Genomic DNA, 15,464 nt, shown 5'->3' on the forward strand with positions numbered 1-15,464 from the left:
AGTACAGTCCTTAGGTGGATCGGTCACCTCCTCACTAGAATATTATGCAGTACTTAATAGAGTAGCTTAATGTTTAGGAGGTGCAAGAAGAGGATTACTGGATAAGCTATGTAAATCCTCAGGCAAACCATGTGGCTTTTAAATTACATACACATTGAAAATCTTTACTGAACTGACTACAAGCATGTTTATGAATTACCAAAGCAACATGAGCTGGGAATGTTACACTTCTTTATTTGAATAATTACTTTACAATAAGTATAGGGCTCGAACAGCACATATCAGCCCCTAAAAGAAGAAAAATAAGTATTTGTTCCCATAGAACCTATTAAGGTTCTAATTCTTACTATACTGCAGGGGTCTCCAAACTTTCTAAGGAAAGTTTACCATCCTTCAGGCTTTAGGGGGCCGGACTATGCCCGGCATCAGTGCCCCATCATTGTTCTTATTGGGAGGAATAGTGCCCCATTGTTATATATACAAATATATACAGCATTGAGTTTCTGACTAGCACAGATCATAGAGGGGTTCCCATTCACCTTGTGCCCCTATTAGTGACTCCCCTCACTATGGCATATCCAGGGTCCTTAGAGTCTGTGTGTCTTGGGGGGCATGGACCTGAATTTAAAGTAAGGAGAGAGGTGTCATCCCAATAGGCACTGTATATTTCTAGAGGTGGGCCCCCATCCCAATTTCTTGCCAAACACAAGCACCCCCTATCGGAGTGCAATTCCTCTAACGGGACTTTTTAGCGGGGTCACCTCTGATAAAGTAGAAAATAGTAGAAAATTTAGGTTTCTGTATAAAAGTATTGTAGTTTATTGGTTTAACATTTAAAAACCATTACACATGACCTAACCGTATGTACAATAAAATGGATGCATATAATGGGAAGAAACAATTGTATAGGAAAAGTGACCAATTGCAATGATACAGGTAAATAAAGACCCAATGATCATAGAAACCCAACGTTTCGAGGTATGCAAAAGGGTTGACCTCTTCTTCAGGGGTAACGATAATTGGTCAGAGTGGGTGTTTCATCTAAAAAGTTAACAAAAAAGCAGAGCAAACATAAGTGAATGAATCTCTCAGACATTCACAACAGGAGGCAGTAGAGAGCATTTAGTTTGCATTACAAAGTTCAGTTCACATTTAAACAGTTGTTACATCATTGGTAAATTCTAGGCATATACAAGCAGAAAATTCATACTGACCCCTTGAAAATCATGTAAAAACTTTCCCAAGGACATTTCCAGCATCCAGTGCGACTCAAACAAATTGCCGTCCGTCACGGCCACACAGGAATCACAGAACCAATGTAAAGGACCAAGTAGACCACAGGAGTGAAAGCCAGGGTGGGCTGAGGTTGCTTCACAAAGGATATCCCCCATAAAGAGGAACAGACACAGTCCTCCCCTTTTCCCCCTATGAGGGCTTGAAGAACAGCCTGCTTGGTGGAGTATGGAAGGTGGGGGGTAATAGCCCGCTGCAATAAAAATACTTCAATGAGAATCTCAGAGAAGAGCCTAGTATAAGTACAATGTTATTCTCCAAAATAGAGGTAATATTGGGGTAAGCAGATAAAAATCACCCAGAATTGTACGTATAATATATGTCAAACACATACCTAAGAAAATGGAGGTGAGTGGAATCAGGTCACAGATCCCAATATTGAGCCCCAAGGAGATATTTAAATAAACCTCAGATTAAAGTGGGCCAAGGTCCAAGAGGGTATGCAGGTTCCCTGGTTAGGTATAAGCCCGCATAGGTCTGCAGATTATAAAACACATCAGGGAAATGTTGTGAGTGAATAGATAATCAATCGCCTGTATGGTTTGCAAAAATCCCAGCCAAAAATAATCCTCAGGTTTACCTGTTTGTCTTAGCTTCCTCCAAGCACGTCTGTGTGGTATAGGAAACAGCTGATAAGTGCAGCGCCAGAAGGGTTTAAGTGTGTGTTAGCTGTAGTGGGTGTTGGTGTGCAATCAGTAACCTGATTGGCTGAACCAAGGGTAGGGGGCGGTCTAAAGCAGGGAGGCCAAGACGTGTCTGTAAAGGACATCCCCCGGGCGGAGCGACGTACAGCGTCATCTCCACGATGCACTCCCTGGAGTGAAAACATCCACAGCAGGGCAGAAATGGGCGTGTGCGGAGGCGCAGCGCTCGGCGGGGGGCGGAGCCAGCGCGACGTGGAGAATTCCCCCATGCGTCTAGAAGTCCCGCAGCGCAGAGCTGGCGTGCCCGTTGTCATGGGAACCCATGATACAGACTGCCAGAGAGAGGGGGGGCCGGGCGCGCTGAGTGAGCTGACACACAGCCCAAACCTGGGAGGATTGAAGAGGGAAAGAGTGAGAGGGAAGAAAGACAGCCAGATAGAAAGTGCAGGCATGAAAGAAGAAATTTCTTTCAAGGAGTGCATCGTGGAGATGACGCTGTACGTCGCTCCGCCCGGGGGATGTCCTTTACAGACACGTCTTGGCCTCCCTGCTTTAGACCGCCCCCTACCCTTGGTTCAGCCAATCAGGTTACTGATTGGACACCAACACCCACTACAGCTAACACACACTTAAACCCTTCTGGCGCTGCACTTATCAGCTGTTTCCTATACCACACAGACGTGCTTGGAGGAAGCTAAGACAAACAGGTAAACCTGAGGATTATTTTTGGCTGGGATTTTTGCAAACCATACAGGCGATTGATTATCTATTCACTCACAACATTTCCCTGATGTGTTTTATAATCTGCAGACCTATGCGGGCTTATACCTAACCAGGGAACCTGCATACCCTCTTGGACCTTGGCCCACTTTAATCTGAGGTTTATTTAAATATCTCCTTGGGGCTCAATATTGGGATCTGTGACCTGATTCCACTCACCTCCATTTTCTTAGGTATATGTTTGACATATATTATACGTACAATTCTAGGTGATTTTTATCTGCTTACCCCAATATTACCTCTATTTTGGAGAATAACATTGTACTTATACTAGGCTCTTCTCTGAGATTCTCATTGAAGTATTTTTATTGCAGCGGGCTATTACCCCCCACCTTCCATACTCCATCAAGCAGGCTGTTCTTCAAGCCCTCATAGGGGGAAAAGGGGAGGACTGTGTCTGTTCCTCTTTATGGGGGATATCCTTTGTGAAGCAACCTCAGCCCACCCTGGCTTTCACTCCTGTGGTCTACTTGGTCCTTTCTCTGTCTTCTTGAACCTTGGTTCTGTGATTCCTGTGTGGCCGTGACGGACGGCAATTTGTTTGAGTCGCACTGGATGCTGGAAATGTCCTTGGGAAAGTTTTTACATGATTTTCAAGGGGTCAGTATGAATTTTCTGCTTGTATATGCCTAGAATTTACCAATGATGTAACAACTGTTTAAATGTGAACTGAACTTTGTAATGCAAACTAAATGCTCTCTACTGCCTCCTGTTGTGAATGTCTGAGAGATTCATTCACTTATGTTTGCTCTGCTTTTTTGTTAACTTTTTAGATGAAACACCCACTCTGACCAATTATCGTTACCCCTGAAGAAGAGGTCAACCCTTTTGCATACCTCGAAACGTTGGGTTTCTATGATCATTGGGTCTTTATTTACCTGTATCATTGCAATTGGTCACTTTTCCTATACAATTGTTACTTCCCATTATATGCATCCATTTTATTGAATTTAAAGTAATGCCAACTCAAGGGTCCCCAAGCATACAGCTCACAAAGAGCACCGTTCCCCCAAATGCCAGGGCCCATAATCGCCCGGAAGGAGGCTGGCATTCAGTCCCCTCTAAAAGCCTCTGTCCCGGCTAGGTCTGTCACATTAATTGGTATCAAATGGAAGAATAGAGCCCCATTGATGATGTCAGGAGAAATGGTGCCCCGTCATTGGAGTCAGTTGATGGAATAGTGCCCCAAGGGCCAGATAAAGGCAACCAAAGTGCCACAGTTTGGAGACCAATGCTATACTACATCAAAGAAAAGGCCTATTCTTAAGCCGGCCATAGATGGAGCAATTTTTTTCCCTACAACCATGGGCTGCAGGAAAAAACCGCTCAATTGCCCTTCTCGCCTGTGGAGCTATTATTCTATCCCAGTAGGGGGGGCATGGGGAGCAATCTAGGCTGGGAGAACAAACACTGACTATTGCTAGCGGCTATAGTAAAAAAAAGTCTTAGGAAAATTTGTACAAAAATTCTCAAAACATTTGTTGTTCAAAAGATTTCATTAGCTTTTAACATTTGATTTTTAGAATGAATGGACTTTACTAAACTAAAACCACATACACTGTTAGAAAATTGTTCACTCGAGAAATTTTTTTCATGCTGCTCCTTAGAATTTTCTCATAACTGTGGTCAAAATTGAACGTCGATTTGACCCACTAATGATTGGAAGAACTTTCTAAAAACCTTAATTTCTACCCATCTATGGCAAGCTTAAGAGCTACCTAAATAATGCTTTTAACTGAATGCCCAATCAGATAGGACAACACACCACATAGTTATTGGAAAATCTAAAGGAGATTGTAACACAGAATAATGTACACTATATGATCAGCTTTAAAGTGCAGATACAGCAGATTTGTTTGCAAAGTTTTGCATTTGAAAAAAAGTCCTAGCATGAACAGTATAATTAAACTGGTCATACATTATACAAATGTATTTACAATTTTCCTTTAGATTTACCAAAAAACAGATAATAATACTTTTTTGCCGGACCTGTGGGTAACTGACACGCATTCATGTACCAAACTGGTGGCATTTTGTGCAAAAATCTGCTGTTCAATGGTGTACCTTCTCCCCCTTTAGTGACTTTAAAGTGGAATTTCACTCTCGCAATCAACATTGACTATTTGTAATCCTTATTCTTCTAGCATTAGTAAATAGATAGGAAGGTATATATATATATATATATATATATATATATATATATATATATATATATATATATACCTTCCTATCTATTTACTAATGCTAGAAGAATAAGGATTACAAATAGTCAATGTTGATTGCGAGAGTGAAATTCCATATATATATATATATATTTTTTTACATTTCTTCAGTTACTTCCTGGTTTCTTACCTGGGCAAATGATGTCATTCAGAAGGGGAGGAGGGGCTTTCTTAGCTAAGAACAACCTCCTGCCTGCATGCCTGAGCTAAGGGCAAATGGATTTCAGGAAGTAAATGCTAAATAAATCATCTACCCTTACTCAAGATGGCCACAGCCAGAAATGAAATGCTAGGGGGTGTTTTTCAAAGTGATTTCTCACCAAAAAAACAAACAAAAAAAAAAACAAGGAGACATGGATGGATGGTGAATTTGCTGTGAATATTAACAAAAGAATTAAGTAGAGTTTCTAGTTTGTGGTTCTCAGATGCAGCGTAGTTCAGTTTTAACAAGTCTTTTAACAAGTCTTGGATGATATGGGAACCACAGCGTTTCGTCCGTAATGTATATGTTATTTCTAATGATTGGAATGATTACAATTTATGATCCCACTAGGTATTTCTACTTTGAGAGTACTGGATGCACTGTCATACATTATGCTGCACTCTCCAAAAAAGTTTCCAATATAACCTGTTCTGCATTGTGAGGCATTGTAAGAAAAGCCCTGTATGCTGCATTTTTGCCGTAGTTTGAGATTTAACCCAATTAAATGTTAACCTTTAAAAAAAAATCATAATTGGGTTGCAAATGCAAAGCAGCTTGTATTGGCATTTCCATTTTCAATGTCATCTGGAGAGAGCAAGCCCTAAAGCTTCCCTGCATTCCAAAGGCCCAATAAAAGATGTAGGATGCCATATAATACAGTAAAGCAAGTAACACATTGACAATGTATCCAATAAGGCAGTGGTTCTCAACTCCTGTCCCCAGGACCCACTAACAGGCCAGATTTTATGTATTACCTTGGGGAGATGCAGATTACAATACTGCAGCCACTGAGCAGCAAATTATATCACCGGTGATGTATTTCAGTTATCTTGCAAACCTGGCTTGTTAGTGGGTCCTGAGGACAAGAGTTGAGAACCACTGCAATAAAGCAAACGGGCTGCAGTTTCCTTATAGCACACAACAGTCTAAGCATGTGCAACTGCTTATGGCCACACATACAGCACTCATTACAGTGCACACTGATATGCATAACAACACTTGGTGTAGGCAGGCTGCAATTTTTTGAGATTAAAGTGGCTTTGACAGGTACCAGTTCCCACTTCCGGGCAGATTGATGTGGCAATCTGAGTGCATCCCCCCCCCCCTTTTCTCCCCGCAGTATTTTGGGACACATCACAGGTCCCAGAAGACTGCGTGACCATTTGCAAAGTGTAGCGCGGCTCACGCATGTGCAGTAGGAGACCAACTGTGAAGCCGCAACGCTTCTTTGCTGGTTCCCCTTACTTAAGATGCCAGTGCCTGGACCCAAAGCCAAATGAAGAATTACTTTGGGTGAGGACATCGCTGGATCCCTGGACAGGTAAGTGTCCTTTGTAGAGAGTCAGCCTGGGGAAGGTTAAGAGGGGGTTAATAAAGAGGGCATGTGCTTTCCCTTCAGCCCTGTGTTTTATGCAGCTGGTCAGGGAGGCTGGTTGATGGTTGTTTTGCTATCAGTTCCGAGGAGACTTAAATGCTGCATGGAAGCCTCCCGGCGCTGTCTTGAACCTGATGGGTGAGCTGACCTGTAACTGGGACTTTTGCAATATTGTGGATGTTTTGGCTGGGATGCTGAACATGATTTATAAAGACTGTGTTGTACTGATGAGCAGAGTTTCTTGTATTGTTATGAGCTGCTCGTGAAGACAAAAAGTCTGTCATTATTTTCCTGTTTTGCTAAATTTTTGACTGTAGTTTCTCCCAGCCCCTGTTTACCACTTGGATCCCGATACCTTATATTAAAAGTCAGCAGCTACAGGATTTGTAGCTGCTGACTTAAGTTTTGGGGGGAGACCGGAGCTCCTCTTTAACTTCAATGGCACCCCAATGTGCATATACAAACAAAGCGAATGCATCTAAATCTTAGCACAAACACACACCAAACACAATAAGACACTCATGCATTGCCTTGCTATATATTGAGGGGGGCCATGTTTTTTTGTCCATGAGTTTGTTTTGAGGGCCCACCTAAAATCAAAATATATTGAGGGGGGCCATGTTTTTTTGTCCATGAGTTTGTTTTGAGGGCCCACTTAAAATCAAAAAGGCATAAGCGTAAATGGCTCCCAAAGACAAAAACAGTGCAAGGGAATAAAGCGTATACTGTACTGTATATGACAGGTAGCAAAATGCTCTTGCAACAAATATTGCATTTCCAAGAACAGCCTTTTTCAACCAGGTTGCCTACAAGTTTCCTCAGGGGTGCCTTGGCAAAATGCCTATTGTCCCAAAATTGTATACAAGCCAGTGGGTGGATCAAGCATGTCTTTTAGTTCCGCAAAGCTGAAAGGTTTTCATTCTGCACCATCGCAACTTTCTAGCCGTTGACGTCCTAAAAAGCAATGACATCATTGGTTGATAAAGAGGACGTCGAACACCTGCATAGCGTTCTCGTTTGCTCCTTCCTTTTCTGTCAGCACTGGGGTCACATTAGCCGAGTGAGCAAGAAAAGAAACACTGGAATACTAGTCAGTATCAGTGTGCTTTTTAATAATAAATCACCTCTAATATTGGGTGTCCTATGTGCGTGGATGCTTTTGCGTTATATAAAACTTAGTTTAGCTTTTTCAATTTTACCCATATCACTGCACTCCACGTCATCAGGAAAGGCAGTGCTAGTGTCAAAACAAATGTTCTATACCAGGGAAATCTTTTATTGAAGGTTCAAGGAGAACCAGCTCATTTTAGGAATCTGTGTTTCCTTCATCAGGGATAATAACAGACATATATCTTTACTTCACAAACAAGCAAGTAGCAGTAGGAGAACCTGGAGGTGTTTGGAACCTTATGGGCAAGACGAAGTTAAAGTGGTGGTAAATCCAAAACCAAAAATGGAATGGAATAAATTGCAGTTTACCAATCATTGTACTGTATGCGGTGGCTGCATCCGATTTCTTCCTTTAGACTTTTTTCCCCTCTGTTTCCACCTGATCATCTGGCCAGCAACACACCTCCAGTATTGGTGTCTCCACTCTGGATGAATGAGCACAGGGGACACCTTTGGACAGCAGCTTTGTTAAACTGGGGGAAGGCGAGTGCTAGATGTACAAACAGATTTTGATACACTAAACAAACCAAAGCTGAACTTCAGCTAACAATTTATAGGCAGTTTAGGGCCCTTTTAAATGGACAGACCGATCAAGTCCGCCTGTCAGTTTTTCTCCTCTATGCAACAGACTTACTGGCAGGATCACCTGGTGAAAATAAAGGAAAGAAAACCTGAAAAAGGAAAACTAATGCAGCAATCGCATCTAAGAAATGGTAAGCTGCACTGTAATAAATGCTTGCTTTTGGGTTTAATCCTGCTTTAAAGTATATGAGAACCCACCTTGTAAAGCAACCAACTCTGTTTAAAATAGAGACAGAATAACAACAAAAATCCAGAAAAACGCATTTCAAAAAAGTTATAAATTGATTTGCATTTTAATGAGTGAAATAAGTATTTTACCCCTTGGCAAAACATTACTTAGTACTTGGTGGCAAAATTCTTGTTGGCAATCAGAGGTCAAACTTTTCTTGTAGTTGGTCACCAGGTTTGCACACATCTCAGGAGGGATTTTGTGCCACTCCTCTTTGCAGATCCTCTCCAAGTCATTAAAGCGGGGGTCCACCTATCTATCGTTTTTTTTTTTTTTTGAGTTCATTCACAAACTTTTCTTCTCAGCATTACATACTCACATATTGTGTGTAATATGTCCGCCTGTGTCAGATTTGGTCAGAAAGAATAACTTATATTATTCACTGCAGCCGGTTTCCATCTTCATTGTGGGCATTTGAAGCCCACAAGCATTTATTTCCTGGATGTGGTGAATGCTGTGCTCCCAGCATTCACCGCTCGTTCCCGCACATGCTCAGTGGCATCCTGGGAAGCCTGAGACTAGCTCCCAGGAGTCTGGGAGAGGCTAGAAACACACCTACTCCCACGGGAGGAGAACCAGGAAGTGCAAAGAAGAATAGAAAAATAAAAGGTAATTACGGTGATTTAAATTTTTTTAAATGGCATGTCAGCATCTAGGCAAGGAAGAGAATACATACTGATATTGTTCAAAATTTGGGTGGAACCCCGCTTTAAGGTTTCGAGGCTGGATGTTTAGCAACTCAAACCTTCAGCTCCCTTCACATATTTTTTATGGGATTACAGTCTGGAGACTGGCTAGGCCACTCCAGGACCTTAGTGTGCTTCTTCTTGAGCCACTCCTTTGTTGCCTTGGCCGTGTGTTTTGGATCATTGTCATGCTGGAATACCCATCCACGACCCATTTTCAATGCCCTGGCAGAGGGAAGGAGGTTCTCACCCAAGATTTGACGGTACTTGGCCCTGTCCATCATCCCTTTGATGTGGTGAAGTTGTCCAGTCCCCTTAGCAGAAAAACATCCCCCAAAGGATAATGTTTCCACCTCTATGTTTGACGGTGGGGATGGTGTTCTTGGGGTCATAGGCAGTATTCCTCCTCCTGCAAACATGGCGAGTTGATTTGATGCCAAAGAGCTCGATTTTGGTCTCATCTGACCACAACACTTTCATCCACCTCTCCTCTGAATTATTCAGATGTTTATTAGTAAAACTTCAGGCGGGCCTGTACATGTGCTTTCTTGAGCAGGGGAACCTTGTGGGCTCTGCAGGATTTCAGTCCTTCATGGCGTAATGTGTTACCAATTGTTTTCTTGGTGACTATGGTCCCAGCTGTCTTGAGATCATTGACAAGATTCTCCTGTGTAGTTCTGGGCTGATTCCGCACCGTTCTCATGATCATTGAAACTCCACAAGGTGAGATCAGACCGCGGGAAACTGACAGTAATTTTGTGTTTCTTCCATTTGCGAATAATCACACCAACTGTTGTCACCCTCTCACCAAGCTGCTTGGCGGTGGTCTTGTAGCCCATTCAAGCCTTGTGTAGGTCTACAACCTTGTCCCTGACATCCTTTGGTCTTGGCCACAGTGGAGAGATTGGAATCTGATTCATTGATTGCTTCTGTGGACAGGTGTCTTTTATACAGGTAAAAAGCTGAGATTAGGAGCACTCCCTTTAAGAGAGTGCTCCTAATCTCAGCTCATTACCTGTATAGAAGAAACCTGGGAGCCAGAAATCTTGCTGATTGATGGGGGATCAAATACTTATTTCACTCATTAAAATGCAAATCAATTTATAACTTTTTTGAAATGCATTTTTCTGGATTTTTTTCTAGTTATTCTTTCTTTTATGAACTTTCCAATAAAATTATAGACTGATCATTTCTTTGTCAGTGGGCAAACGTACAAAATCAGGAGGAGATCAAATACTTTTTTCCCTCACTGTATATCATACACACACACATTCTAAATACCATTTTTTCTTTTCTTTTTAAAAAAGTGATCACATGAGCAGACTGAAGCGAGCACAGACACAGTCCAGCGTAAACTGTGGACAGAAATGCACTGACGTGAGCTGTACAGGGAAGCATGTCAGCAGAAGCCAAAAAAACAGCAACACACTGATCTTCCCAGTAAGAATCTGTGCAGGGGGTGTGTCAGCAAAAGTCTGACCACTGGATTACAGGCAGGCTGTGCTCCCAAGGAGAATGCAAAGACACAAACTGACCACGCTGGGATGGATGTGCTTACATGTCTGATGTGGTCATTTTGAAATAGAAAAGCAGGAGGACATCTCTGATTAATATAAATTAATGGATTGATTAGGAGGGCTACTCTCTCTGTTGGTATTGGTATATAAAGGAAATTGTTCAATCTGATTGTAAGGCGTGGGTCATCTTATGGATGTTTAAATGGCAGGAAGATGCCACAGGGGTTACCATCACTGGAGTCTGCACAAATATTATAAAACAGAATATCTACATTACATGAAAAATACATGTTAAGTCCATGTGCAAATTCCTATTTGTTTAAGAGCACTGGCTAATTCCCATCTGCAATAGTTTGCAGCATGCTCCTGCAACTCACAAAGATATTACATCAGATCAGCAAATGCAGGATGACAGCATGGAGGACCATATTATCGAAAGCCAAATGACATTCAGATCATCTCATAGAGCATTCATCTCATAAACAGCTTGTATTTTAGGGCTGCTACACATCGGTATAGTATATTATTTAACCCACATTGGATGAAAGATAACATTTATTCCTGGTAACTAAAAGCCAAACACGCAAAAAAGCAACTAGCGTAGCATCAAGCAGATATACTGAACCTATTTATGTGTGCATTTATCAATCTTCCACTAAAACAACCTCACATGGTTTAAAATTAGATCCACTCATCACCACATAGAGATCAGTTGATCACCCATTCCGTGCCACACTACACTGTCAAGTACCAGTAAAGAAGACATCAATGTATACAGTACACACAGATAGCCCCGCTTCTGTTATCATAAATGATGTGCAGTCTTACAATCCATTGTTATTACAGAACAGCATGCATTACATAGCAAACGCACAATCCCAAATCACCAGCATAAAGCCTTATTACCATCTGCACAGTCGTCGTAGCACCAGTCCAGCTCGTAGTAATCCTGCTCTATAAATTTCTGCATAGTCAGTGTTCCCTATCGCATCAATTAATCGACTGTCTAGTGCCTTTCCGAGGTCAGGTGAAGCACAACCAGGCCTGTCTGTTTTCACCATGCTCCGATGTCCGAAAAGCTTCACAGGACTGTGACACCATAGAAAAACATCTTTCAAGAGAATAAGACACGTGTGTGAAAAAAAGGGTGAGAAAGAAAAAATAAAAATCACAAGAGACGAGTTCAAAATCCTGCAGTAGGCAGCATGCTTTGATCAAGAAGCACTGTAGAAGCATCCTGTATGGGAGTTGACACCATCGCCCTATCAATAAGCTGAGATGCTGACGTCAGGGCCACACACCACCACTGCCTGCTGTACAGCCTTCCACTCGGGTCCCTGAATATCACTTCTCTTAGGGGTTTCCATGGAGACTGGCCGAGAAATGATGCCGAGGATACAGGGAAAGTCTCCAGCATGATCTGATTTATAAAGAAGCTTATGGGAAATTAGGTCGAATGATCACCCTTATTACAGCACAGAAAACAGTTTGAGGATGTAGACTTGTATGACTACCTTACTTCTTTTAGCTTGTCTTTACTTTTTACTTTAATAAAAGAGACCTTATAATAGGTACAGTGCAAATCATTAAAATCTATTTTTTTAAATTTTTTTTTACAAGCACATGTAATAATCTTACAAAAACACTGCAGTAAGTTTAAGTAGTTAGACCATGATAATGTCAAAAAAAGTTCTAAAGCAAACATATGGGTAAATTCACAAAGTATAATGCAGGAGTGTCCAACCTGTGGCCCAAGGTGGCTATGAATGTGGCATCACAAAGTCGAAAACGTATCGAAAAATGTTGTGGTTTACACTTAGCGAACACATCCGTCTGAAGACAAATTGGACAATGTCTCTTTGCTGGACTTTTATAAGTTTTATCTTCCCAAAGAAAAATATCCCATTCTTCACAATCACACCTTTTTCATGTCATCAGTTTTCGTCAGCACCTATATTTGTGAGCAACTATTTTCCAGGATGAAGCACAGAACAGGCAAAATTAGAACCAAAATATCTGATGAGCACCTTGAGAATAGCTACTACATCCATCGAACCAGATATTAATGCCTTCCTTTATCAAAAATAGTGTCAAATATCACACTCGTTTTATGTTGCCCTCTTTTACTTTTATAATAAATGTTACAAAAAAAATTCTCAGATAGGTACATTATCTATATCATGTGATCTGCCCAACTTTTTCTGCTCATCAGCTATCCTTATTGCTAGTGTATTTTATGTGTAAACACAAGACAATTCCTCTTCTTCCAGTGTGGCGCAGGAAGGTTAGACACCCCTGGTATAACACATGCTATATTTACATAACTGAGCATTATGTAATAATTACTTATGAATAAAAATGTAATATAATGCCTGGATCTGCTGATTTTTACTCTACTATACATACACATGGTACTTTATAAATTTGTGATATTTTCTGACAGTAAAAGTTAATTCAAGAGTTAATAAACATCATGCCTACCTAAAATGTATATGCTCTTAAAGTGCAAGATTCACATTAGCGAATTATGTGCATGCTCACATTTTCAAAGGATCATAAAAACCTTTTTGGAAGGAGTTGTAGGACTCTCACTACCTGTTCTTTGAGTGGGCAGCAACAATGCTATGACGTTACATCCCACACTACCCTTGAGCTAGGTCTCTCTGCTGCAGACAGAATTAAGCAATCAAAAGGAAGAAGAGGTAAAGTAGCCTTTATCAAGCCTATGTTAGACAACAGAGGCTAAGGCTCGATTCACATCTATGCATGTTGCTTTTTGCTGTGATTTCTGCGTTTTTACCGCGATTTTGCGTTTTGCTATTTGTGTTTTGTTTTTTTTACATTCACTGTATTATAGCTGGTTGCTAAGGAGGAGGTCCGGAAACTGGTTCCTTAGCAACCGATGAGCGGGAGTGTAAAAATAAAGGTTGACGGCTAAAAACATTCATGAAAAGAATGCCGTGCCCCCCCCCCCCCCCCCCCAAGACCATGCCAGACCCTTCGTTCTGGTATGGATTTGGAGGGGACGCTCCCACACCAAAGTTTAAAAAAAAAAAAATGGCAAAATCCATACCAGACCCTTATCTGAGCATGCATCCCTCCCGGCAAGTCAGGAAACGGAGCGGACAAGCCCCCCCCCCCCACCAACCATACCTGCATGCTCGGATAAGGGTCTGGTATGGATTTTGGCGGCGACCCCACACCATTCTTTTTTAAAATTTTGGCATGGGGGTGTCCTCTCCAGATCCATACCAGATCTAAGGGTCAGGTATGGTCCTTGGGGGGGGGGAACCCCACGCCATTTTTTTCATACATTTTTTTAGCCGCTGACAGCTGATGACTCATCGGTTGTTAAGGACGCGGCGGCCGGCTTCCTGATCCACTCCTTAGCAAATAGCTATATACAGTGAATGTAAAAAAAAAAATAAATGCAAAATCGCAGTAAAAATGCAGTACTTGTGTTTTGGATGCGGGTCCATTGTAGTCTATTACATGCAAAACGCTGCATTTTGCGGGAAAAAAGTCCCCGACCCTTTCCAAAAATGCATAGGCACAAAAATGCATTGATATGAACGTGTTTCATAGGAACCCATGTTAAAAAAATTCCCTGCATTTCTGCAAAATGCATCAAAAAATGCTTTAGTGTGAATGGAGCCTAAAGGGTGACAACACTGTGTAGAATTGAGAAGATAGCATACAGAGTTGTCACCTATAAAGCTGTAGTAAACTCTTGCAATAAAAAAAAAAAAATCTCCCTGCAGGCTCATCCCAAACATGTTAGTATGCATCACATGCCTTAAGACAAAGCCCTCCAGCAGTACACTGACAGGGCTTCCATCTTCACCTGGTCTTACCTCCGGGTTCGTGGGCTCCAGCTGTTTAAATGGCTGAGCCGCGATGATGTATCGCTTGTGTGCACGGGAGTCAGGGCCACAGCACAGAGCTCTGAAGGGACAGCATGAGTATGCTCAGGGCTTTTTTTTTTCCCCAGAGAAAAGGTGCAGGAACTCACCCTCTTCCCCTAGGTCACAGTTGTCTCTGCTCCTAGAGCCGCCCCCTTAAGATAATAGGGAACCAAGTATAATTTAGGGGGCTAGCATGAGCCCTAAGATTTTGTTATTGAAGTAAAAGCAATAATAGACCCACTACAGCAAGAATAGAGTCCTCTAGTGACAACAGACAGCCTCACCCCTATCCAGCAAGAATAAACAGCACCCCCACCCCATATATCCAGCAAAGAGACAGCCCAATCCAGAAAAGAGAAATTCCAAAATATTCTAAGAGACTTCTCCATATATTCAGCAAAGAAACATCCCCAATACAGCAAAGAGGACCACATGCAGCAAAGAGGCATCCTTAATCCAGCAAAGAGACATCCTCAATCCAGGAAAGCGACAGCCCACGTACTTACAGGGTGCAGGGTTCAGGAGTGTGCTATGTACAGGGTGCAAGGCTCAGGAGTGTGCTACATAAAGAGTGCAGGGTTCAGGAGCGTGCCATGTACAAGGTGCAAGACTCAGATGTGTGCTATGTACAGGGTTGAGGAGTGCCATATGCACAGGGTGCAGGGTTGAGGAGCGCAATATGTACAGGGTGCAGGACACGCGAGTATGCTACATACAGTGGGCAGGGCCCAGGAGCGTGTTATGACCAGGGTGCAGGGTTCAGGAGTGCACTTTGTACAAGGTTCAGGGCTTAGGAATGTTCTACATACAGGGTGAAGGGCTCATGAGTACGCTATATACAGGGCACAGGGTTCAGAAG

At 42.0% G+C, this 15,464-nt stretch overlaps 1 protein-coding gene across 9 annotated transcripts in view; it reads right to left on the reverse strand.

Annotated features, from left to right (window-relative positions):
• Nucleotides 1–15,464, reverse strand: part of TRAK1 (trafficking kinesin protein 1) — a 234,172-nt gene that overhangs the window by 114,504 nt on the left and 104,204 nt on the right. The window contains exon 1 of one of the 9 annotated variants that reach the window (XM_073630391.1): nucleotides 11,607–11,990. The exons of the other annotated variants lie outside the window; for them this stretch is intronic. Within the exon in view, the coding sequence (XP_073486492.1) occupies nucleotides 11,607–11,670 (64 nt within the window). The 5' untranslated portion in view covers nucleotides 11,671–11,990. Of the gene's footprint in view, nucleotides 1–11,606; nucleotides 11,991–15,464 lie in introns of those variants that run through there. 9 annotated transcript variants of the gene reach the window in all.

The sequence above is a fragment of the Aquarana catesbeiana genome, linkage group LG05, assembly GCF_042186555.1.
Source record: "Aquarana catesbeiana isolate 2022-GZ linkage group LG05, ASM4218655v1, whole genome shotgun sequence".
Taxonomy (NCBI): domain Eukaryota; kingdom Metazoa; phylum Chordata; class Amphibia; order Anura; family Ranidae; genus Aquarana; species Aquarana catesbeiana.